The 26428-nt window shown below is 39.9% G+C and overlaps 2 protein-coding genes across 2 annotated transcripts in view; one reads left to right on the forward strand and one right to left on the reverse strand.

Annotated features, from left to right (window-relative positions):
• LOC126247991 (protein krasavietz) overlaps positions 1–20664 on the reverse strand; it is a 57371-nt gene extending 36707 nt beyond the window's left edge. Inside the window, exons 1-5 of the mRNA XM_049948577.1 lie at positions 20525–20664; positions 20052–20123; positions 17067–17243; positions 6487–6590; positions 5293–5475 (exon numbers count right to left, since the gene is read on the reverse strand). Of these exons, the coding sequence (XP_049804534.1) occupies positions 5293–5475; positions 6487–6590; positions 17067–17243; positions 20052–20112 (525 nt within the window). The 5' untranslated portion in view covers positions 20113–20123; positions 20525–20664. The remainder of the gene's footprint in view (positions 1–5292; positions 5476–6486; positions 6591–17066; positions 17244–20051; positions 20124–20524) is intronic.
• LOC126248003 (probable 39S ribosomal protein L45, mitochondrial) overlaps positions 20580–26428 on the forward strand; it is a 102703-nt gene continuing 96854 nt past the window's right edge. Inside the window, exons 1-2 of the mRNA XM_049948588.1 lie at positions 20580–20679; positions 20770–20836. Coding sequence (XP_049804545.1) covers positions 20783–20836 — 54 coding nt within the window. The 5' untranslated portion in view covers positions 20580–20679; positions 20770–20782. The remainder of the gene's footprint in view (positions 20680–20769; positions 20837–26428) is intronic.

Here is a 26428-nt window from a genome sequence, read left to right on the forward strand (position 1 = left end):
CCGAGACTCCTAATCGCTGCAGCGATCTCAGGTGACCACCAAGGCACAGTACGCCGCCGAGGGGACCCAGAAGAACGGGGAATGGCAGATTCAGCGGCAGTAACGTTGCCGGTGTTGACCTATTGAACCACCGCATCAATGTCATCACTAGAGAGAGGCTCAATAGCGGTAGTGGAGGAAAACAAGTCCCAGTCAGCCTTATTCATAGCCCACCTGCAAAGGCGCAGAGAAGACTGACGCTGTGGCAGTGACAGAAAGATCGGAAAGTGATCACTACCACACAGGTCGTCATGCACTCTCCATTGGACAGACGGTGAGAAGCGAGGGCTGCAGATGGAAAGGTCGATGGCAGAGTACGTGCCATGCGCCACGCTAAAGTGTTTGAAGGAACCATCATTTAAAAGCGAAAGATCGAGCTGTGCCAAGAAATGCTCAATGGTGGCGCCTCGACCTGTCGCCACCGACCCACCCCACAGAGGGTTATGGGCGTTGAAGTCGCCCAGTAGCAAGAAAGGTGGCGGCAATTGGGCTATCAGTGCAGACAGGACATGCTGCGCAACATCACCGTCCGGTGGAAGGTAAAGACTGCAGACGGTAACAGCCTGTGGCGTCCACATCCGTAGACAGACTCGCTGTGAAGGGAGTTAAGGACATATATGCAGACGCCACCAGACACCCATTCATAAGCTGCCCGGTTCTTATAATAACCCCGATAGCCACGGATGGCGGGGGTTCGCATTGCAGGAAACCAAGTTTCCTGAAGAGCAATGCAGAAGAAGGGGTGAAGTCTGATAAGTTGTCCGAGCTCAGCTAGATGGTGGAAGAAACCGCTGCAGTTCCACTGGAGGATGATATTGTCCAGGGATGGGAAAGGCGTGAAGGGACTGGGGAGGCAGATTACGCCTCCTGGGCCCCTGCTGCTACTGAGTCACCACCTGTACAACAGCCATCCATTGCGTCCTAGGGACTGGCAAGATCCAGGTCCTCAGCGGACGCCAGAATCTCCACCTCATCTTTGGACGCAGAGTGAGAAGGTTGCGGTGGGACAGGTGCCACCGCAATGTCAGGATGCTTGGGAGCCTTTTTCTTGGACTGCTTTGCGCGCTGTGACTTAGGTGGTTCGGGCTGGGAGGGCCTCACTGGGTCAGTCTCAGGGACTGAGGACGACCGTGACGCCCTACGACCAGCGACCGGTGGTTGTTTGAGATACTTGCGAGTGTCCGCTTTGGCACTGGGCAAAGCCTGGGATGGGAGGGCCCCAAGGGACCCCTTACGGGCGAGAGGAGCCGAAGAAGGCTCATGCTTCTCCAGCTGGGAAGGGGGAACAGATGTCCCCGATGGTTGGGGTGGTGTTGCTCATGAAGTAGATGGAGCAGGAGCAGGGAGTGAAGTGCCCCCCACAACCAAGGGGGCCGGTGAATTCTGACAGAGCTGAGATCGAACTGTAGGTGACGACACGGTAGAGGTTCGAACCGGTGTTGCAGCAGCAGCAGCATAGGTGGACGTCATGGGCACAGGATGTAGCCACTCATATTTCCGCCTTGCCTCGGTGTAGGTCAGACGGTCCAGGGTCTTATATTCCATTATCTTCCTTTCCTTCTGGAAGATCCGACAGTCCGGTGAGCAGGGGGAATGGTGTTCTCCACAGTTAACACAGATGGGAGGCGGAGCACAGAGTATTGGGATGCGAAGGACGTCCACAATCTCGACATGTGATGCCGGAAGTACAGCGAGATGACGTGTGCCCGAACTTCCAGCATTTAAAACACCGCATCGGAGGAGGGATATATGGCTTCACATCACAACGGTAAACCATCACCTTGACCTTTTCAGGTAAAACATCACCTTCGAAGGCCAAGATGAAGGCACCGGTGGCTACCTGATTATACCTCGGACCCCGCTGGACACGCCGGACGAAGTGAACACCTCGTCGTTCTAGGTTGGCACGTAGTTCATTGTCGGACTGCAGAAGAAGATCCCTGTGGAATATAATACCCTGGACCAGGTTGAGACTCTTATGCGGCGTGATGCTAACTGAAACATCCCCCAACTTATCACAATTGAACAACCTCCGTGACTGGGAAGAGGATGCTGTTTTGATGAGTACTGAACCAGAGCGCATTTTGAACAAGCCCTCCACCTCCCCGAACTTGTCCTCTAAATGCTCCACAAAAAACTGGGGCGTGGTTGACATAAACGATTCCCCATCAACTCGTGTACACACGAGGTACCGGGGTGAATATTCTCCTCTGCCTTCTTTAGCCATACGTTCCTCCCATGGAGTGGCCAGGGAGGGAAATGATCGTGGTTCGTATTTCTTGCCGTTGAGGTTAGACCTCGATCGCTTAGAGACTGCTGGTGGAGGCCCACCAGCGAGAGATGATGTACCACGCTTCATTGCGGGTCATCTGCCCCAATGCCACCCACTCTGACCAGGGGCTCTCCCCACGGGCGCCACCCAGCCACAGCAAAGACCACCTGGCAGGATGGCCTTTGCCGGGAGTCCCGATGCCCGAGAGGGATAGGCATCTACTCCTCGGCATACGTGGGGAGGTAGCAGCTCAGGCATCAGCAGTGCGATCCCTGTGTAGTCAGGGGGCTACCACCAAGAGGGTACATGACGACCCCACCACAACGGACTGGCTACCGTGCTGGACGTCGGGTGTCGAAATATCCATGTACATCACGAAGGCAAAAATGGAAGCGCACAATGGAGGGAATGTATGCTACCCGGAACACACTGCAGCCAATGTGGCCGGAAGCTCGATGGAAGTCCAAATCCATGACAATATCGGGTGTGCCAGATCTTAGGGCAAGATGGATATATAATACACCACGTAAGGCGTCCTTCCCCAAATGGTATGCACCAACAGAAAAATTTGAAAGGTAGTGGTCAAACCCCTTAGGGGACCATCACATTAAGGCCGAAACGTTGGAGACTCCTTTTAGTCGCCTCTTACGACAGGCAGGAATACCGTGGGCCTATTCTTACCCCCGAACCCGCAGGGGGGTGGCTCACACTACGGAAATGATTTAGAAAGAGGTCAAACCTCACAAGGGACCAAAAAAAAAAAAAAAAAAAAGAAAGTAGAATTGAAAGACATGACAAGAGGAAAAGGAAACAGCCGGGTTGTCAAAGGAAAACACAGTGGGAGAAAAGGGAGAAAGTGGGGGGAGGGGGAAAGGAGGGGGAGCAGCTAAGATGGGAAGGAATGGATACAGGGAAGGGAATGCAGCCCAAGATAGAAGAAAGGCTGCAATAGCTTGGGGTCCTGTGTCCGCCACACACATATTCACCAAAAAGCTGTGGGTCCCTTAAAGCTAACTACCAAGGTATCTGCATCAAGAAGTACTACACCCCTTTTCAATGACACAAAGTAGCGGGACTAATATAAGCAATTAAATTCAAAGTGCACTTATATGTAACAGTATATAGACTAAAACAGAACAATGAAAATAATTGTGTGAAGTAGAAACTGTTTGAAGTGGTGATGAGTGGGCCAATCTAACTCCTGTCCACAAGAGCCAGTGTGAATGTTTACATCAGTTACATCAAAGGTATCTTGACAGTTTAACGAACAACAGAGGCAAAAAACATCAGTGTTCACTGTCATTATGGAGCTGTTCACGAAATATAACACCTCATTCTTTATAGTTGAAACCAACAATGGTATCCTAGCACACATGCTCTCTGTTTTTAGGCATATGTAGTGTGCATGCCTGATTTTTTCCACGACTTCATCAACAACAAGCTGCTGGCTAGCCACTGACAAGTGAACACGTGTAAGTGGTAGTCGTCACATCATGTGTTGTGAACAAACAGACAAAAACGTGGACCAACATTTTCAATCAAATTTTATTTTGAGCATGAGGATTCTCAAGTTGAAGCAATCCACAAGATTCGTCAAGTGTGTGGGGACAAAGCGATGGGTAGCACACAGACAAAGGAGTGGCACAACCACTTAAAAGATGGCCTCTCATCAGAGAAGAGTGAAACACATTCAGGTAGGCCCTCAACATCCGCAAATAAGGTGGTCATTTGACTATGTAATGACTCTGGTGATGCAGGACAGGCAAATCACAATAAGAGAACTTGCAGAGGAGGTTAAAATTAGAATTGGATCCAACCACTTCATTTTAATGGCAGCTTTGGAACCCAGGAGGATCTCAGCAGAATTTGTGTCCAAGTTGCTAACAACTTCGTTTGGACATCACACAGGACTCGCTGAATACTGTGAACAGTAATCCCAGCTTTCTTCATACTCTGATCAGTCCTGTATTGATGGGTATGACCTGGAATTTAATTTAACTCATGACAATGGAAGCATCGATCATTCCCAAGACTCAAAAATGCGAGGCATGTCCACAGCAATGTGAAAGTAATGCTAATCGTTATCTTTATTAAAATGACATGGTCCGTCATGAGTACACCCCACAAGGTACTAATGTCAATAATAATACTACCAAGAGGTCCTGCATTGTCTTCATAAAGCAGAGACATACAAACCGTCAGCCTTGTGGGCTGCTGGCACCTTCACCACAATAATGCACCTGCTCATCACTTAATTAATTCAGAGTTTTTGGCCAAAAACACAACACAGCTTTGTCAGAATGAGATTTTCACTCTGCAGTGGAGTGTGCGCTGATATGAAACTTCCTGGCTGATTGAAATTGTGTGCCGGACTGAGACTCGAACTCGGGACCTTTGCCTTTCGCGGGCAAGTGAGTGGTAGAGCACTTGTCTGCGATAGGCAAAGGTCCCGAGTTCGAGTCTCGGTCCGGCACACAGTTTTAATCTGCCAGGAAGTTTCAACACAGCTGTGGTTTGTCAGCATCCCTATTCGCCTGGCGTACCACTGGGTTACTTCTGGCTTTTCCCTAACTGGGAGAGAGAAAAAAAAAAAAAAACACCCAAATCCCCTATCTGAAAGGGACGAGATTTCAAAACAGGGATGACATTATGCAGAATTTGATGGAGCAACTGGCGCATCATACCAAAAGGGGACTTTCCTGCAATGCTTTCAGTAGTAGCAGCAGTGTCGGGAGACTTGTGTAGAAGACAAAGGGGGCTACTTTGAAAGTCAAACAATTGTATCTGAATAAAGATTGATTTTATAAATAAATCTGATACTTTTTGAACAGCCCTTGTATGTGCTTAATTACTACGAAGATTCTTCTTCATGTGTATGCTCCACGTACGAGAGGTAACAAATCTCAGAACATTTTAACACACAAAAGAATTCTATGTCATAATTTATTATGGAACCACTATAAAAGCCAAAATTTACTTACATTAATCAGTACAAGCAGCACCGACGGAGGGACAGATCCATTTGAGATCCAAAGAGCTGTCATTCGAGCCAGTTTTATTCGTTCTAGTTCAGAAAATCCCTTTATAAATATAAGCACTTTCTTCATCTCATCTTCAAACATTTTCTCGAGATACTTGTAACGTCGCATGAGCTTGATAAATACCTACAATAAAAAGTAAAATCCTATCATTACCTGTAACTTATAGGTGATAACCACGAAAATTTGTGTGTTACATACGCAAATTGAACTATGAACACAATCACTCCCTACTCTCAATTATATTAAAGAAAATTACCCAACAAAAAAGTTTTGATGTAACGGAGATATCTTCTTCAAAATACTACCTTCATTTTTGAAGTTTTATTCTGCCATCACCATACCTCTGCATAATCTTAGTCCACCCCCACACTATTCCTGCTCCAAACTCAACACCTGTGGATGATTACAGTTTACACAAAATAGCTCTGTAGTCCCATCTGCAAACACCTGCCCTCTCCCACCTATTTTGTGGTATCTGTATTAATCCAAACTGTCCAACTATCTATGAAAGCCATCTTCCATCTCCCACCCCCACAATACTTTCCAACTCTGACCCTTCCAAAAAATGTCTTCACACCCACCTAATGCTTCCAAGTTACCTGTCTGAACAAAGTCTATTTGAGTTTCAGAGATTTTACGATACTTGCATATGTTCGAATGCTTCTATCTTGTTCCCTTGTGAGAAGCAGCACATAAGGTTTAGATTGTAGAGTTGCATCTAATTAGTTTTCAGATTGCAGACACAACATGAGCTTTGATGCTGTAACCTGTTACTGCATAATTAGTAAGCTCTCATGTGCAATTTCAATTCTCTCCTGGAATATTCTGAGGTTTCTGTCTAGGATGATCATAAGAACAACTTTCATGGGGGGGGAAAAAATTGCAATGCTGCTCAACAGTATTAAGTTAATAGTACCCAAGTTGATATAATATGAAAAAACAAAATCAAGTAAGTAATATGCCAATGTTCACGTATAACTTCATTAAAAAAAGAGCTTAAAATTTACTACACACTGCTTCAAATTTTACTACATACTATTCTGACTCAGAACTTGCAGCATATGTACTTCATACTAGTATTATGAATAAGGAACTTTTAACATGGTAACTACACAAGCATTTTTGGAAATATACCTGTTCAAAACTCCGCATCGACTCCATATCTTCAGAGGCCTCAAACACGCAAGCGTTGGTTTTGCAAGGTTTGTCGCCATCTTGTGCTATCGACCCACCAGGCACTGAAACAATATATATTCTTGCATAACTGATATAACTGTTGATCATACAATGGTAGAATATTTGTGATCCTCCTACACACCCAGGAGATTTAACATTTCAGAATGCATGAAAGTGTGTTCACACCAAATTGTCTGGTGCATGCAGAGCTCTTGGTAACTACATATTCTATGTTATGCCCCACAGTTACAGGCCTTTTCTCCCACTACCTTTCCAGACCAAACAGAGGCTTTCCTGTACACTATTCTGGATTAGCACCCACAAGACAAATATTGTGGAAGATGCTATCACAGCTGAGAGATTGTAGTGGAAGAATCATTCACTCTTAACAATGTGAAAAGACAAGATTGCTACTTACTGTACATAAGACCCATCAAGTTACAGACAGGCACTATTAAAAGATATGCACATAAAGCTTTTAGCCGCAGCCTTCATCAGTAAAAGACACAGGGGACACACACACACACACACACACACACACACACACACACACACACACACACATTTAAAGTGCTAGTCATTTAACAATATCATTTGCAGCAGTGGATGGTTCCCAGTTACAATGTGCAACCTCGAGAATTGGTCACAGAAACGGAAAGACAACCTGCCACCCTCATACCAGAAGCTGGCCATCATTGAAGCAGTACACCCTAGGTGTGATGAAATGGTGTGAGCGGCCACTATTCACACATGGTAGGGGGTTTTCAAATGACCAATTAGCACAGTTATGTTCTTTACCAAGTAAAGTGATACAAAATGAACAGAGCTTATGTTTTTTTTTTACCTTTTATATTTTTTTTCTTTGTTGTATGTGTATCATGCAGCATACTCATGTGTAATCATAATTAATGTTTCAGTGTATTTTTTGCTTATGTGATTGCGATTTTCAGGCACCACTTACAAACTCTGCAGATAGAATACCCGATGACAAGACAGAAAAATGTGTGTATTTGCGTTGTTCTCCACAATTTAGTAGGACTTTTGTTATTTGTATTATTTTTGAAAGAAATTAGTATCTTTTTTTTTTGGCAGCTAATATGTTTGGTCACTGCATTTGACTGAGTCACTGGAATGTACTGCCCTCTCTGGAGGTATTTGTACCTGAGAGACAATGGTCAATAGGCGATCCATTCCTGGGCACCTAATGGTACACCCACTGCTGTAAGGGCAAGAACAGTTGTGGATGGCTCATGGTCGGTCAGTTGTCCTAAGCTTGTGGTTTTGCACCATGTACACTCGACAGCAAATATATATATTTTGACTTGCGAAAATTAACTAAGTGTTAAAAAGTGATTCTCTAACAGCCGTCGTCATTCATTACAGTCTGAACAGACCTGAACCATTAAACAGTCTTCCTAAATTAACTGGCCTCCAGTAATACTTACAGTTTACATTTCTACCTGCAAACACTAACACAAACAGAAAATATAATTACTGGATATGTGATGTGCAGTTTACGTGCTATGTCTTCACAGGCAACAAAAATCTCAAGTGGACAACTTTAATGTGGAAATCTTGAGTGATAGAAAGAAATACCCTCTTCCATACATTAAAAGCCACTAACCAATATGTCTAGCACTTCATTGTATTCATTCACCATTCTGCATTTCATGGCTGTAACTTCAGTACATGGCATCCTGATATTCTATCACCAGAGAAATATTAAGAAAATTTGAAGCAGACTTTTCTTCTTTCTTCTAATTCTGATTAGATTACACAGACTGTTCATTCGGTAAATCCATAGTGAGGATACCCTCATGGATGTAAAAAAAGAGAAGAAAGAAAGGAAGGAAGGAAGAAAGAAAAGACTGAAGATGAGAAAATCCGTCTTCCACATTTGATGTGATGTGTTACCAAGTTTAATGTTTCTGAATGTTGCAGAATTAGATTTTAAACCTCATGTTGTGAGGGAACTTAGGATTTATGGGAAATGACATGAATTGTTTGTCAAGAAAACTGAAGCTTTTGACACTGGGACCACAAATCAGAACTTCTGTAGTGGCAACTGAGGGGATGCAGTGTGACCCCTGTTTTTTCAGTTATTAGGCTTCTGATGTGTGTGCGCACCAACAACTTTTGCCTGAAACACATCACAGTTGTTTCTGTAATTTTATTTAAACATCAATTGAGAGCTTTAAATCACACCTATGTATCTGTCTTCTATGAGCCAAAAACTGAGCATTTTTTTACACTCTTGTTGTTCTGAAAGTACAATCCAACAAATATTAAAACAGAAAGGAAGTTAACTTATGGAGGATATATGTATGAATTTCCAACAAATTACTGCCCTTTTTTTTTAAACACACACACACACACACACACACACACACACACACACACACACACACACACACACACACACACACACTTTTATTCTTGGAATTATTTACATTCCCCTCAAGAACTTATCTTTACCTTATTTACAGTCCCCCATTCAGATCTCCGGGCGGCGACTACTCAGGAGGACATCATTATCAGTAGAAGAAAAACGCATTCTATGACCAGAGCGTGGTGTGTCAGATCCCTTAATTGGGCACATAGGTTAGAAAATTTAAAAAGGGAAATGGATAGGTTAAAGTTAGATATAGTGGGAATTAGTGAAGTTCAGTGGCAGGAGAAACAAGACTTCTGGTCAGGTGACTACAGGGTTATAAATACAAAATAAAATAGGGGTAATGCAGCAGTAGGTTTAATAATGAATAAAAAAAAGAAGTGTGGGTAAGCTACTACAAACAGCATAGTGAACGCCTTGTTGTGGCCAAGATAGACACGAAGCCTACGCCTTTTACAGTAGTAGAAGTTTATATAACAACCAGCTCTGCAGATGACGAAGAAATTGAAGAAATGTATGATGAGATAAAAGAAATTATTCAGATAGTGAAGGGAGATGAAAATTTAATAGTCATGGGTGACTGGAATTCGATAGTAGGAAAATGAAGAGAAGGAAATTTAGTAGGTGAATATGGATTGGAGCTAAGAAATGAAAAAGGAAGCTGCCTGGTAAAATTTTGCACAGAGCATAACTTATTCATAGCTAACACTTGGTTCAAGAATCATGAAAGAAGGCTGTATACATGGAAGAAGGCTGGAGATACTAGAAGGTATCAGATAGATTATATAATGACATTTCCAGGGGCAGATGTGGACTCTGACCACAATCTATTGGTTATGAACTGTAGATTAACACTGAAGAAACTGCAAAAAGGTGGGAATTCAAGGAGATGGGATCTGGATAAACTGACATACCCAGAGGTTGTAGAGAATTTCAGAGAGAACATTAGGGAACAATTGACAGGAATGGGGGAAAGAAATACAGAAGAAAAAGAAGAATGGGTAGCTTTGAGGGATGAAATAGTGAAGGCAGTAGAGGATCAAGTAGGTAAAAAGATGAGAGCTAGTAGAAATCCTTGGGTAACAGAAGATATATTGAATTTAACTGACGAAAGGAGAAAATATAAAAATGCAGTAAATGAAGCAGGCGAAAAGGAATACAAACGTCTCAAAAATGAGATCAACAGGAAGTGCAAAATGGCTAAGCAGGGATTGCTAGATGACTAATGTAAGGATGTAGAGGCTTATCTCACAAGGGGTGAGATAGATACTGCCTACAGGAAAATTAAAGAGACCTTTGGAGAAAAGAGAACCACTTGTATGAATATCAAGAGCTCAGATAGAAACCCAGTGCTAAGCAAAGAAGGGAAAGCAGAAAGGTGGAAGGAGTATATAGAGGGTCTATATAAGGGCGATATACTTGAGGACAATATTAAGGAAGTGGTAGAGGATGTAGATGAAGATGAAATGGGAGATATGATACTGCGAGAAGAGTTTGACAGAGCACTGAAAGACCTAAGTCGAAACAAGGCCCCCGGAGTAGACAACATTCCATTAGAACTACCGACAGCCTTGGGAGAGCCAGTCCTGACAAAACTCTACCATCTGGTGAGCAAGATGTATGAGACAGGCGAAATACCCTCAGACTTCAAGAAGAATATAATAATTCCAATCCCAAAGAAAGCACGTGTTGACAGATGTGAAAATTACCGAACTATCAGTTTAATAAGTCACAGCTGCAAAATACTAACGCGAATTCTTTACAGACGAATGGAAAAACTGGTAGAAGACGACCTCGGGGAAGATCAGTTTGGATTCTGTAGAAATATTGGAACACGTGAGGCAATACTGACTTTACGACTTATCTTAGAAGCTAGATTAAGGAAAGACAAACCTACGTTTCTGGCATTTGTAGACTTAGAGAAATGCTTTTGAAAATGTTGACTGGAATACTCTCTTTCAAATTCTGAAGGTGACAGGGGTAAAATACAGGGAGTGAAAGGCTATTTACAATCTGTACAGAAACCAGAAGGCAGTTATAAGTGTCGAGGGGCATGAAAGGGAAGCAGTGGTTGGGAAGGGAGTGAGACAAGGTTGTAGCCTCTCCCCAATGTTATTCAATCTGCATATTGAGCTAGCAGTGAAGGAAACAAAAGAAAAATTCGGAGTAGGTATTAAAATCCATGGAGAAGAAATAAGAACTTTGAGGTTCGCCGATGACATTGTAATTCTGTCAGAGACAGCAAAGGACTTGGAAGAGCAGTTGAATGGAATGGACAGTGTCTTGAAAGGAGGATATAAGATGAACATCAACAAAAGCAAAACGAGGATAATGGAATATAGTCAAATTAAGTCGGGTGATGCTGAGGGAATTAGATTAGGAAATGAGACACTTAAAGTAGTAGAGGAGTTTTGCTACTTGGGGAGCAAAATAACTGATGATGGTCGAAGTAGAGAGGATATAAAATGTAGACTAGCAATGGCAAGGAAAGTGTTTCTGAAGAAGAGAAATTTATTAACATCAGGTATAGGTTTAAGTGTCAGGAAGTCGTTTCTGAAAGAATTTTATGGAGTGTAGCCATATATGGAAGTGAAACATAGCAGATAAATAGTTTGGACAAGAAGAGAATAGAAGCTTTCGAAATGTGGTGCTACAGAAGAATGCTGAGGATTAGATGGGTGGATCACATAACTAATGAGGAGGTACTGAGCAGAACTGGGGAGAAAAGAAATTTGTGGCACAATTTGACTAGAAGAAGGGATTGGTTGGTAGGACACGTTCTGAGGCATCAAGGGATCACCAATTTAGTATTAGGGGGCAGCGTGGAAGGTAAAAATTGCAGAGAGAGACCGAGAGATGAATGCACTAAGCAGATTCAGAAGGATGCAGGTTGCAGTAGGTGCTAGGAGATGAAGAAGCTTGCACATGATAGAGTAGCATGGAGAGCTGCATCAAACCAGTCTCTGGACTGAAGACCACAAAAAATAACAACATATTGAAAAGTTTATGTCTAGGTCATATTCTTTAAGAAAGCAGTATCGAAATTAGAACCCATAGAAAAGTTTAAATATTTACGTGTACTCTGCCTCTAGAGGTACTATGCCAAAGGACTGTTGTTCCTTGAAATTCTAACACGATGACTACTATTACACAGTGTAACCTCACTTTTACGTCCAGGGAATAAACATTTTCCTGCTATTTACAACATTTTTTTTATTGCTCCTGTCAAATTCCCTACGTTCACAATGTTACTTTGCATCCATTTTTGCGTTAACATAACGACAATTTTCCCATAATTTACACTTTATGAAACATTGTTCATGGAGGAAAAAAACTTGCATTATTGACATAAAATGAAGCAGGCACTGTGTTGACCTCCTAGTAGTGTTTACAAACGTTACATCAGGGCGCTTTACTCAGCAGATCACAATTGGTAAACGTCAGAACAATTTATAATTTTTCTTCTGCCACTGCCAACCTCTACTCTACATGGTGGCTGATGGGAGTAATTGTTGCAAGAAAAGCCTGAAGTATATGCGACTTCAGACAAACGTTTCTTTCGTCATTACGAACTTAATCTTCCAGTACTGTGAGTCACACAGTATGTAGTACCCTTACACTATTGTAGCCATATTGTTTCTCTTCAGCATTAATTTCGCCCTATGTTTTTAATCATATGCAGAGTATGTCCATTTCGCAGTATGTTAAACCACAGAACAGTGTCATTTGCTTGCTAAAGTTGAAAATGTTGGCAGCAGCACTGACATAACTGTTTCTACAATGGAGGCGAGTTGATTTCAATAGACACAGTTACTCTTATTAACTGCCATGCCAGGAGTTTATTTGTGTACTGTGCAGCATGTCCATAGCCTTGTGTTTGATCGAAATGTACTGCTAGTCGTTTCTTTCAAGTTTTTCTCTGTTGCAGCTTTAAGATGGAAAATACAGGTGTTACCAAAAGTGACATGAAAATGCTTTCTATGGAAGCAAAGAAAAAATTCTCGAAAAATATATATGTTATTCTAAAAAATGCAGATCTAGAAGAAATTATGAAGAAAGGCACCATTTGCTTTGAACATTCTAGTGAAGTTTCATGTTGCACAAAATGACAATGAAAATTGCCAATGTGCTTGGTATCGAGGACTCTACCTCATATAATGGGTGGATTGCTAGGTTTAACAAGTGGTACAATTTTGTGTACAAAACTGTATATGGTGAAGAAAACAGTATAGATACAAAACCTGTTAGTAAATGACAGAGTGGCAAGTTACAGGAACTTACGAAGTAATGTAAACTGAAGGATATTTTCAACAGTGATAAAAGTTATCACTTTATCTGCAGCTTGCCAAACAAAAAGCTTGCGTTCAAAGGTGAAAACTGTCATGAACGCAAACATGCTAAAGTTCTCCTGACAGTAATGCTAGGCACAAACGCGGATCTTTCCACAAAAAATTAAGACTTTCATGACTGGCAAACCAAAAAAACCCAAGTCGTTTTAAAAATATAAAAACACTGTCAACAATGCATGGAGCCATCAGAACTATTTGAGAAGCAATTATGTTGCCTTGATGCAACGATGGGAATGCACCACGGGAAAATTCTCGTTAGTGGTTTGTTGCTCTGCGCATCCCAAAAACATAAGTTTACATAATGTGCAACTAGCATTCCAGTCACCATACTGAACAAGCAAATTACAGCCTTGGATCTGGGTATTATTCATGCCTTCAAAACATATTACAGGAAGGAGACTGTGCAGAAAGCATCAACTTTGATGGAGGCTGGGAAATACCCAGTCTGTTATGAAGTGTCCTTTTTAGATGCTTTGCATTATAAGGCCAAGGCACAGACATAAGTTAAACAGGCCACCATCTCAAATTGCTTCTGAAAAGCGGGATTCACTGATGCCAACAAAGGAAATGGATCTGACACACAACAACTGAGTATTAATGACAACGAGAAACTACTAGCTTCATCATGGAAAAAGTTGCAGCTTGTGAATCTGGTTCAAAATTTCATACACATTGGCATCAGCAATGTTGTCACTGTGGAAAGAGTATCTGCTGATGATGTGATTAACTTCCATACACATGAAAACCTTGAAGTGCAGAAAGTGATAGTAATGTTACCTCAATTGCAGTTGTAGGCCTAAATGTAGGAATGGAAATAAAAATATTTAAAACGCTTATGGTTTTCTTATGCAAAAAGTAGTACTACTGTACCCATCTGTTCACATCACAGTTATGTAAGATCACTCAAAGGTCAATGTAATAAAAATGACTAATGTTTTATAAAATGTGAGCTTAAAAGGCTTGAGTGCAGTATGGTACCCACCCCTGTAATCATCATGGATACAGACTGATCTGTATCATAGCCCTGATATCTAGGTGGATTCAAAGGTGGCAATTTGGTTGTGAGCTGACGAAACCAGCAAGTGTGTTTAAGGCTGCAGTGACAGACTGTTCCATAGTGTAGTGCAGCATTACAATATTTCACGCACATTTCTTTACAAACTCTACACATCTGAAGTTGGGAATACTGTGCACACCTGCTGATGTCACTTTTGAAGGAAAGTTACACTAAAAATGATGTGATTTCGAGAGATCTTCAATGCAGTGTACACTTTAACTGCACTTTTCGTAGGTTGCAAGTATCACCTTAGCTTTGCAAACACGTAAATCAACATTGTAGCTGCTTGGTTTGCATTATTTTAGTGTGATTTGTTGTGCTAAAGTGTCCGTAAATGTCATGTCAGCTGCAAAACCCTAATAATCTGTACTAGATACTAAACTATCTTTGATAAGTATTTTGATGTCTATTATGTGTCATACTGAACTACAAAAATGCAAGGGTGGTCTTATACATAGCTTGTACAGCTTAGAAAGCTATTTCCCATATTTTACATAATTTTTTTCCAAGTTCCTTGAAAAGTGCAAAAGCAGTTTTACTGCATTACCAGAAGACTATAAAGGCACACGAGAAAATTGCCGTAAGGATCAATATCAGAGACAGGATATTACTCAATGCTTACACCATTTATAAAGTTGTCTATCACAGAAGCCTGTGACATGGTAAATTCAATACCACAATTGGCAAATTCTTGGAATTAAATTGTAAGGATTCCAATATACAGCAACTGCTGAAGGGTACTAAAAGAAGTGTTAATAGTCTTACAGAAAGGAAATGGAATACAAAGCCAATGATCCGGACTCATTCCACATCCTTGATAGGAACCAGTGAATATGCCAGATATACTATCAGAATTTCACCTCCTAAAATATATTCCAATTTTGCCAAAATCTATAAAGGCCTACTTCCTCAACAATGAATTCACTACAATGCTATAGCACACAGTATTGTTTCCTGGCTAAAGTTGACAATGGGAGGAAACAAACCGTACTAGCATGAAGTCGTACAAATTGCACCAGTTCCTCTGCTTCCAAAAATGTGCCTAGTTGTATAGCAACATAACTCAAGTAATAAGGCCTATAACTGTGGCACATTACTTGGGTCAACGGATGTGTTTGATTCCACCTGCCCACTTTGAACCATGACTTAACTGTGTTGTATTTAGCAATGTCACTGAGATGGGCCTGTCTGAAAGACTGTGTTTACAGAGGGAGTTTTGAGTAAGTGGTGGGGCGCACTGGTGTAGGCTGTATATATTTCTGAATTGTTTGAGAGTGATTAGTGTGGCATTGGACTAAGTATTGTTTGTCAATGTTTTGGAAGATTGAATTTTTGTTGGCCCAACAGTCACTTACTTTCAAGTTGTTTGTTATTGGCTACTGATTAATTTTGGTTTTGATATTCATAGTTCATTGCATTCCTAATGGTTCGAAAGTTTTTCGTGCAAATTTCATTTGGTACTACATATGGATGTTAACGTGATTTACTACTCATTCTTTTGTCGCTGCTATGTGCGAGAGGGAGGTGGTGGTGGGAGGTTTTGTGTGTGTGTGTGTGTGTGTGTGTGTGTGTGTGTGTGAGAGAGAGAGAGAGAGAGAGAGAGAGAGAGAGAGAGATATTCCTTGACATGCGGGTATTGAAATATATAATGGAGAAGTTTCTTATGATTTTGCGGTTTTTGCTGCCAACTGAAGTTCAAAGTTAGGAGCTTAGAGTTCTAAGTATTGTGGAGTAGCTATTTTGGTCTTGTTAGGTTTCGATAACAGTTCTGCTACATTATTAACAGAGCTTAAGTCGACGGCTGTTTGTGACTGATTTCCATGTTATGGATTATCAACTAGCTAATAATATTCTGTCATCACTAACAATTTTTATTTATTTATTTTTTACTTGCAGCCCAACACAATTCAAAGCTACAACTCCATTTTCAAGGACTCTATGGCTTTAATGGGCACTGAATCTGGTTCAATTTTGTACCTAATATTAAGAGAACAAAACAGTTATTATATGTAATGGGGTAAACTGCACCTCAGGTGGAATTAATGAGAAAATTCTAGAGGAATATGAGACGTAAAGTCTAGTATCACATTACTGACCACATAAACTTTCATCTTCTGCGGCGGTGAAAAACTTCCATATTTGCACTCACATTTTGAAACTACACATGGCTCAAATGTTGCATAAATAACCTGTATTACAGTGATATGATGTAAACAGAAATAGTAAATCCCATCTATAATTTTCTCACAGCAAATCTCATAAAATCTAACAGCTATGTCATTCTGTCACTATTAGGTGAAAAACTGAAGTGGATGTAATGCCCATTACAGCCACGAAGTCCTTGAAAATGGAGCTCTAGCTCTGAATCACATTGGACAGCACTTTAAAAAAATAAAAAATTGTCACCGATGACAATGTTTATTAATAAATAATTCTTAATATACATAGTTCTGCTAGTTGTGGGTTCTCATTATCGTGGGGTTGGTTTGATTGATACAAGTCAAGTGAACTTCCCAATATTGGTTTTTATAGTTGTGATGGCGGAGTTTTTGTATCACTATCTTAATTAGACACTTCTGTATTGCACAAATGTTTAGATAAATTACTTTATTAATTTCAGGTATTAATAAATGGTTTAGCTACCCATAAAAAAGTGCTAAACTACTTCAAAACAACTAAAAGTATACAGTCTTCCATGCAATAATATAAATTTGATTTGGACTTCACAACAAATATTTACCTAAAAGACCTCCAGCTATGAGGATATCAAACAGCGCTTCCCCATAACGTCTGTAGTCCAGTTTAGACCCGGCAGTATCCAGAAATTTGGAAACTGCTTCTAAGTCAGTCCCAGCTTTGTTAAGCCCTTGTAGTATAGCGTCTCTAAACCCAGCTGGATCATATTTCTCTTTTTCATCTGGAAACAAAAAGTTAACAGTGATACTGTGCAACAATAATTTATATGTATTACAAAGTAATATTTTTCTAAGTAGAAGCTACTTAAAAGTGCTCAAAATTCGTCTTAACATTTTAACAACACTATTATAAAAGCCATGGCCCCACTGTGCAGTCAATGATGAAAAATGAATTTAGTCTTCAACAAGTAAGTCTAATGTTTATGATTTTGTATGGAAAATACAAGAATTCCACCCATGCATAGAATATCAATGATTTAAATTTCTTCTCATGTAGGCCACTGAAACTAACCACGAAAATGAATTACGCTGGAAACTGAAATTCTTTCGGGTCACAAAGAGGCTGATTTTCAAAAAACAAAGTATATACAATCTAATATTATTTACTAAGGCCAGTATTACACTATCAAATTTCTTTGTCAAAGATTTGATCAAATATTCCGTCAAATATATTTCACAAAGATCTTTGACGTAGCGCTAGAAGGGGTATTACACTGTCATCAAATTTTTCGTCAAAGTTCAAGATGGCTGACAACAACTTGTTATTAACTGCAGCAGTTGCACTTACCGCAATTACCTTGTGTGCACATGCGGAAAAGATGTGGGGGAAAAAAAGGAGCCATACATACAAGGTTGTCAGTCTTTTAATTCCTGGGATTACAACTCGATAATAAATTCAGTTGGGAGGAGCACACCAAGAACTGCAGAAGCGCCTTGACAAATCTGTATTTGCAATTCGAGTGTTAGCAGACATAGGCAACATAAAAATGAAAAAGCTTGCGTACTTTGCCTACTTTTATTCCATAATGTCGTATGGTATAACATTTTGGGGTAAATCGTAAAGTCAAACAAAAGTTCTCAGAGTCCAAAAGCGTGTAATACATATTATTTGTGGAGTAAATTCACGGACGCCCTGCAGAAACCTCTTCAAAGAACTGGGTATACTAACTACTGCCTCTCAGTATATTTACTCCTTAATGAAATTTGTCCTAAATAATATATCTCTTTTTCCAACAAACAACTCAGTTCATACATACAATACCAGGAACAAAAATTATCTGCACAAGGACTTAAAAGCACTTTAGTTCAAAAAGGGGTCAACTACTCAGGAACACTCATCTTCAATAATTTGCCAGCAAATATAAAAAATTTAGTTACAAATGAAGATCAGTTTAAAAGAAGCCTGAAAGACTTACTAGTGGCCAACTCCTACTCCATTGACGAAATTTTTAATAGAAACAAATGATGTATTTATTCATACTATTAGGATTGTTATTTCAGCTTAAAAAAAATTGATGTGTTCCACATCCAAGAGGATCTCCTGAGCACAGATCTATGGAATGAAAAACTAATCTAATCTGGGTGAAGCCGTGGGTTTAACGACGACACGATAAAAGCATTCAACAAAACTTGCTACATGAGCTTACAGTGGAAGACGTCAAGTCGTACATTAATTACTTAAGAATGGATGAGCATACATTTCTGTACGTGCTCAGTGAAGTGTATCCTCACATCACAAAGCACAATATTCACTCAAGAACTGCTACATCTTCAGAAGACAGGCTCACCTTGCTACAAGAGAGGGTTATGTTAGGTTAGGTCACATCAGGTCTCCAATCTTCTTAATCTATTTTTGTATTCAGGGTGCCTCACACTGTAAAGCGCCTCATCAGCTTCATACATCTCTATTAATTTTGTAGTTGTTGGCACACACCAATTCTATTTACCGACAATATTTATAAAAACACTACAGACGACAGAATGCTGTAGCGATGCTAGCGCTCCATGTGGTAAAATGTCACATTGCAGTGAACAGAAGACAAGCGATTTCTTTGATCAAATCTACAGTGAGGCCCTAGATCTGATCAAATATTGGACGGCATTTGACAAAGTCCCTATTACACTATCAAATATCTCTTACAAAGATATTGGACAAAGAAATTTGATAGTGTAATACTGGCCTAACAAAGACATACATTCATCCTGGTACGTTCCATGAGGGGGGAAAAGGAAGGGAGATTCGTGTTTAGCATCCTGTCAACAAGGCCATTAGGGACAAATGAAATACAACAAAATGTATGGTACTGAATCAGATATTAGGAAGACACACACACACACACACACACACACACACACACACACAGTATGCACATTTGACATGTAATATATTTTTTCCATGTAATTTGCATTCTCATTTAAATAAAACCTGCTCTGTGTGCGAGAAGGATCCAACAACCAACATTTTACTCAATGTAAACAAAGGTCCAAATACGATACATACAATACTTATAAGTGACCTACTAAAAAGTTGTACGACAGCAGTACAGATAAAGTGATGAAATCTTTTTCTATCTGGATGGAAGCATTTTTATTTCTTCAAATTATTTTATTTACTGCCACACGGTGATCTGGAGGTGCTATGAAATGTATTTACCCAACTTGCATTGTGAACTGAACAACATGAACCTGCGGCGGATTTCTGTATGTAACTGTAACGTTGTGCAATAAGAGGAACAGCCGAAATACCACGTTTCCTCACCTCTATTACAATACCGTTAACACATATGGTGTCCCTTAATTGAACTGTTTCCTGGTGTTGTAATAGTACCCCAATGTTACTCGAAACATAATGCGTAAATGTGTTATAAGATTTATGAAGGAAAACTTCCTAGCTGGTTATTTAACTTTATATGTATCATCATCTTAATACGAAAATGGAACTCCCAAAACCTTAGAGATACACTTTTTAGAATAGTTGTGTTTCGACTTTTATTGAGGAGGCACTTAGTAACAACGGGATTTTGACATACCTCTTTTCCGTGTCTTGATTCGCTGCCCTGACAGTACTGGCTTTTCTGTTTTTTGACTCATACAATAACTGGCTGAAATTAAAGAAAATAGTTATATTAGAAATTACTTCCAGTGTTCGAAAGCTTTAACTAAGGTAAACATCTGTCCGCATCCGAAAGCCGTCGTTATGGCTTTGTTAGACCGATTCATTCGACAATAACTTACGGTAGCATGGATCTTATAACTTCACTGAAGAAATGATATGTACGAGATTCTAGGGAAATTGCACATACCACTAGAATAAACCACAATAAAATACACATTTTAAATACTTACAAACTATGTCGAATGACTAATGAGTTTGTATCAAGGTTAACTTTTTAAATATTCTTGACAATTCCAAAATTACACTTATCCCTAATGCACGTCAAACGCCTGCCACCGCAAGAAAAAGCGAGAGATGCTTAAATTACAAGATCTTCAAAATACTTACAAAATTACTTGTTAAACTTGCAGCACCAAACCCCTCGTGAGGCCTTTGATGTTCAGAGAGTATTGAGCAACGTGTGACGATAGAGGCGGAACTAAATACTAGTCAAATTAACTGATAATTTGCAAAGATCGGAGATCAGCAAAGAAATACTTGAGGTAAGTATTTATTACACGATTGCTTATGAGAATGCACGAAAATTAAAAAAATAAGAAATGACAGGTGTGATATTCCTTTATCACTTATAGGAAGGAATGCGAAATGGCGGTGACGAGTGGCTTGAATTCGGGGATCAGTCGACTACGATTTCTGCAGGTTAGAAAATTTTTGGATGCAGCATCAAACCGCTTGATTTAAATAGAAATATAGCGACGCGAAACTTACGATAGTTATAGGAAAAATCGATTTGTCTGTATAATTTTAGATAATTCCTAACTTAACCTAAGAAACTGAAACAATAGATGTAGGGTATGGCACTAAATGTGACAGCAAAGAATAAACAATAAAAAAATGACGTTTTTCATTTGGTTATGCAGTGTATATGAATGAAAGTGAGTTTGTAAGAACATGTTTATTTTTTTACTTAACCGTAAAAGCATAATATCATTTACGTATTTCCCTTCTTTCCTTTCAAGCTATAAACCTGACCAAAAGACTTCTTAAATATTACAACGATTGGAAAATCGTAAAGAGGTTCATGACACCCTCTATCATTAGATGGAGTGCTTGTTGAATAAACAAACAGAATCGTTGCATCGCTGATACCAATGTGCTGCTTGTATTTCATGTTTCCCCTAAGAATTAACTAGTGCGAAACTATGAATAACTGTAACTGTTATTTACGAAAGTAATGTACAAACAAAAACAGGATCGCGTGCAAGTCTTGAAGGGGAGGGGGGGGGGGGGGAGAGAGAGAGAGAGAGAAAATTTTTTTTTAAAAAAATCGTAACTGCAACGTAAAACACTTGCATAAACGCCACCAGGAGCTTTGTGTCGAGAAAGTACAACATGGCTTGCAAAATGCTGTTCATAAAACAGACAACAACAAAGTAATTCCAAGAAGAGTTTGCTTGCAACACATCAAGTAGGCCTACATTTTAGATCTAGTTGCTGCTCTGTGGATAAGCTGAATCCTGAATTGCATTACAGAACCATCATGTATCAAATGCTGTATATTTTACTTTGTATCGAGATTTCATTATTTTCATGTGTGAAAAAGTGTTAAGACCCTAACTAGGGAGAAATATACACATGGTGGCAGTAAGAAAATGTCTCTTGGGTGTCATTTCAATCCATTACTGTGATAGTTTTACTTATTTTACGTTACAGAATTCTCTTTTGTGTGACAGCTGCAGCGAAATATTTGTGCACTGTATAATTCGCTGTATAATTTTCATCTGTGGCAGTAGCACTAATTTATGAAGGGATGCTAGTGCCTGTGGTAACTCACAAGATTGTAACAGTACCGGACAGTGGATTATACAAAACATTGGATACATATTAAGAAAGTTATTCTGCAGACGTCAGTTCAGACAAAAGTGGGATACTCTGAAAACCATAAGTAGAAATGGGTAACATCTTTAGGATTAATGTAGTCTTTTACTGGAGTGAATGAGCAAAGGAATGGGGGACTATTAGAACTATTTAAGGAAAGGAATACTTTAGAACCAGGGGAGACAAAGGATAAAATTGCATGGAAATTAATAATGAGCTGCTAGAAATAAAATAAGTGGTAGGTACGTCAGTCATCAACTCACAGATAAGGATAGACTGGGAAGAGAAGCATCTTGCTCTTACTTTTCACACATGGATCAAGGGAATTTTGTAGATGCAGTATCTCTTGACACTCAAAAAGAATTAACTTAGTACCACTCCAATGCCAATTAATTGAAAGTGTGATGATGTGGAGTATCAAATGAAATTTTTGAGTGGAGCGAGGATTTCTTGGAGGAAAGACCCAGCATGTTATCGAGGATGGAGAGTCATTGACAGATGTAGAAGAGACTTCAGGCATGCTCCAGGGATGCGTGTTGAAATCTTTGCTATTTATGTTGTATATTAATGAAATGACAGGCAATATTAATAGCAACATCAGGCATTTTGGATATGATGCAGTTATACTGAATGAAGTAGTGTGTGAGAAAAGCTGCATAAATATTTGCTCAGATCTTGATAAGATATCAGAGTGGCACAAAGATTGGTAACTTGATTTAAATGTTCAAAAATGTAAAATTTAGCACTTCACAAAACACAAGACTGTAGTAACTTTACAATCAGTCAATTGATACAAATACTTAGTAGAATAATACTTGGGAATACAAGCTCGAATGATCACTTGAGTGCAGTCGTATGTAAAGCATGTGGCAAAATTTGGTTCATTGGTACTATGCAGCAAAAATACAAGCAGTCTACAAAGAAGACTGGTTACAAAACATTTACTGGGCCCAACTAGAACACTGCAAAAGTGCATGAGGCCCATACCAAATAGGACTACTGGGCCCAATGAATGTATATGAAAAAGGTTAGCATGAATGGTTGCAGGTTTGCTCGACTTCCAGGAGAACATCACAGAAATGCTGAAGGACTTGGAGTGGTGATCGGTACTTACCTTCAGGAGGTGAAGTATTTACCTAAACGTAGATGATACTATCTTAGCTTTTGGAACTAATAATTCCTTGTCCAGAGAGGAAGAAGGAAAGGTTGGAGAAGATTAGAAAGGAAAAATAGGTCACTCAGACCCCAGGATGAAAGACTCACTTGTCGAGTGAGACTCTCTCATCCTATGACCTCTCTGGCATTGCTGGTTTGCTCTGTCTCTCTTATAATGTTTAATCCCAAGTCTTAAGCTTCAGTTGCCATTTACTGGTGATAGGCAACAATGAGTGATGGTCCATGTGGGGATGCATTGTCTTCTACTGATGTATAACTTGTTTCTGTAAGTTTTGACATTTTTTCTTTTGTGTCATTTTAGTCTCTGTGGTATTTAGTAATTTGTAAATGACCTACAACAGTGAGTGATGATCCATATGGGGATGCATTTTCATTTATAACATGTTTCTGAGACTTTCAGCATTTTTTCTTTGTGTCATTTAAGTCTCTGTGATATTTAGTGATTTGTAAATGACCTGCATGTGGCCATACACACACATCAGTCATGTAAATATAGCCTGTTAACTGACACATTCCACATGATTTAGACATAAGTTGTGCAAATTATCTGTGGAATGTGCAATTTACTGACTAACTATGAATACTTGATAAGAAAATATGTATCACTAAATGCTCGCTGTCATTTAAATAAAAGTTAAATGTTGAATATGTACGAATACTTGATAAGAAAATAGGTGTCACTAAATACTCTTTTGTCATTTAATAAAAGGTAAATATTGAATGTTGGTTCCAAAATGCATGTAACGGATAGAACTGACAGTACACTGTGTCAAAGGAGAGTTCATTCAAGAAGATTAATAACTTGTGGGACAGCATTGCTAGCCAGTACTACCTTCAAGAGATGAAATGTGTAGTACTGCCGATAGACAAGTGTAAAAGTGGAAGTGATACACTTTTTAGCTTTGGGAACTCAGAGAGGAACAGGTTGTGGAAGGTTTAAAAGGGAGGGAAAGTCAGGTACACTCCAAAGTGAGAGGGACCAACTACGGACATGTCTCTCCTCCCCTAGGAAGTAACTATTAGTCCCAAAAGATAGGAAGTGTGTAACTTTTACTTTTGTATGTGTTTGCTGACAGTACTACACATTTTGCCTCTTGAAAATAATTATGGTCCCTTAATTTATTAGAATTGATAGCATGGCAGTATTGCATTGTGTGCCATAAGGTACCCTTCATCCCACTACCTCCCATCATATACACCTAGGAATCATTAAATTTTTTTTTATAAATACAAAGAGCCTTCTCGGGTTGATTAGTGCTTATTTAATTTAGTTTCAGACTCCTCATGCTCTGAAATGGTGGAAAGCAGCTTAGTTGGAGGGATTTTCTGCATAGACATTAATTAATGGATAGCAAGACTGACGGCATATGATAACATGTAATAAGGGAAAAATAATACTGCTAAAAGAGCATGACTGGAAGCCTGTTCCTAATTGTAAACATAACGAGAATCACTACATATGAAAGAAATCATAGCCACCACATAAAAAATATTGATACAGCTGACAAAAAACGTAAAAAATAGAATTTAGGTATAACCAATCTGTATGCATAGCGTGCAGCAATAACAGGAGAAAAAAAAGCACAGAGGATTGGTTTTCCTGTCAAATTAAAAAAAGAAGCCTTTCATTGTTAGGACAGAAAAAGCATCCCATACTGAAATCTGAATAGACATTTACTGTCTCATAACATACAATTTCAAGTCATTGACTCAGTGTATGGGAGACTTGTCAAAACAGAAACATTTTTGTACAGTTTTTCTTAAAATATCATTAATGTACTGAATACACAATTTACACTCAGCTGATTTCTTTTTTAATAAAAAATTATAACATCCTAAATAAGTGTTCTCTCTTTCTCAGATTTTGAGTCGTCCTTCATGAACTCTTCATTTGAATAGTAACATTTCAGCACTAGTTTGCCATCTGAGACTGTTCTCAATATTTCTAAGTTGATATTGAGCATGAATAATTGGGGTGAAAGGAATGGAAAGGAAACTGGAAGAGAAAGAGATGGGGAGGAAATATTGACTTCCAGCTGCACAGTGTATTGCAGCAATACAATGGCGAGAGTTGAAAATTTGTGCCAGACCAGGATTTGAACCCAGACTTTCTGCTTCCCTAGAACAGTTGTCTTAACTGCCTTGGCCATCCAGATGCACTTCCCATCTGACCCAAATTCCCAGCTTACCACTCACTGTACCATGACAGTCCCCACCCATTTACCTCCTGCTCACAGATGTCTGATTCCCATAGGAGTTTGATATTGGACCCGTGTCCATACTGAAACTTTTTCATCAGACTGCCATCATTCCCATAAAACCATCGATATGACTGGTGTCGATTCTGTTGGGCGTGTCCGACAGAGCAGACACCACTTGTCATGAAGCAGCTGAGGCACACACATGAATAATTGGGGTGAAAGGAATGGGAAGTAAACAGGATGGGAAATAAATGGGAAGAAAAAAAATACTTCCAGCCGCACAGGGCATTGGAGCAGTGCAATAGTTACAGTTGAAAATTTGCCTGATCAGGACTTGAACCCAAATGATCTGCATCTTTAGAACAGTTTCCTTAACCATCTCAGCTGTCTGGACATGCTTCTTGTCAGAATCACATTCCCAACTTCCCGCTCACCACACCACAACAATCCTTCTCCATTTACCTCTGGGTGGCATGGGTAGAGCAAGAGGCAAGCAGCAGCCAAGGAGAGGGACTGGGGATGGGTAGCTAATGGCTCGGAGGGAGGCGGCCATTTTGCTGGCTGGGAGTGTGGTACAGAGGGGTGGCAGGATTGTAGCGGCCAATGGGAAGAACCACACACTGAAGACAACATGGGGATATGTATCAGTAGGGGTGAGAGGATGGAGGAGGAGTAATCGTGGGGTGGAAGGTGCGGGAACAGTGAGTTACCCGAGAGTGAGGCTAGGACAACAGGAGCAGAGGGTGTATTGTAAGGATAACTCCGATCAGCATAGTTCATAGTGGCTGGTTGTAGAGGGAATGATACAGATGGCTCAGGTTGTGGAACAGCTATAGAAATTGAACATATTGTGCTCATCTGCATGGTATGCCATTGCATGTACAACTTTGTTCGTGACAACAGTTTGGTGTGCCCATTCATCCTGGTGGACAGCTGGTTGGTAGTCGTACAAAACATGAAAGGCTGTGCTGTGCTTGCAGCAGCCTCTGATGGGATAGGATAAGTCTGTGACAGGTGCTAGGTGGCTGGATTGGGC

The sequence above is a fragment of the Schistocerca nitens genome, chromosome 1, assembly GCF_023898315.1.
Source record: "Schistocerca nitens isolate TAMUIC-IGC-003100 chromosome 1, iqSchNite1.1, whole genome shotgun sequence".
In the NCBI taxonomy this organism is placed as follows: domain Eukaryota; kingdom Metazoa; phylum Arthropoda; class Insecta; order Orthoptera; family Acrididae; genus Schistocerca; species Schistocerca nitens.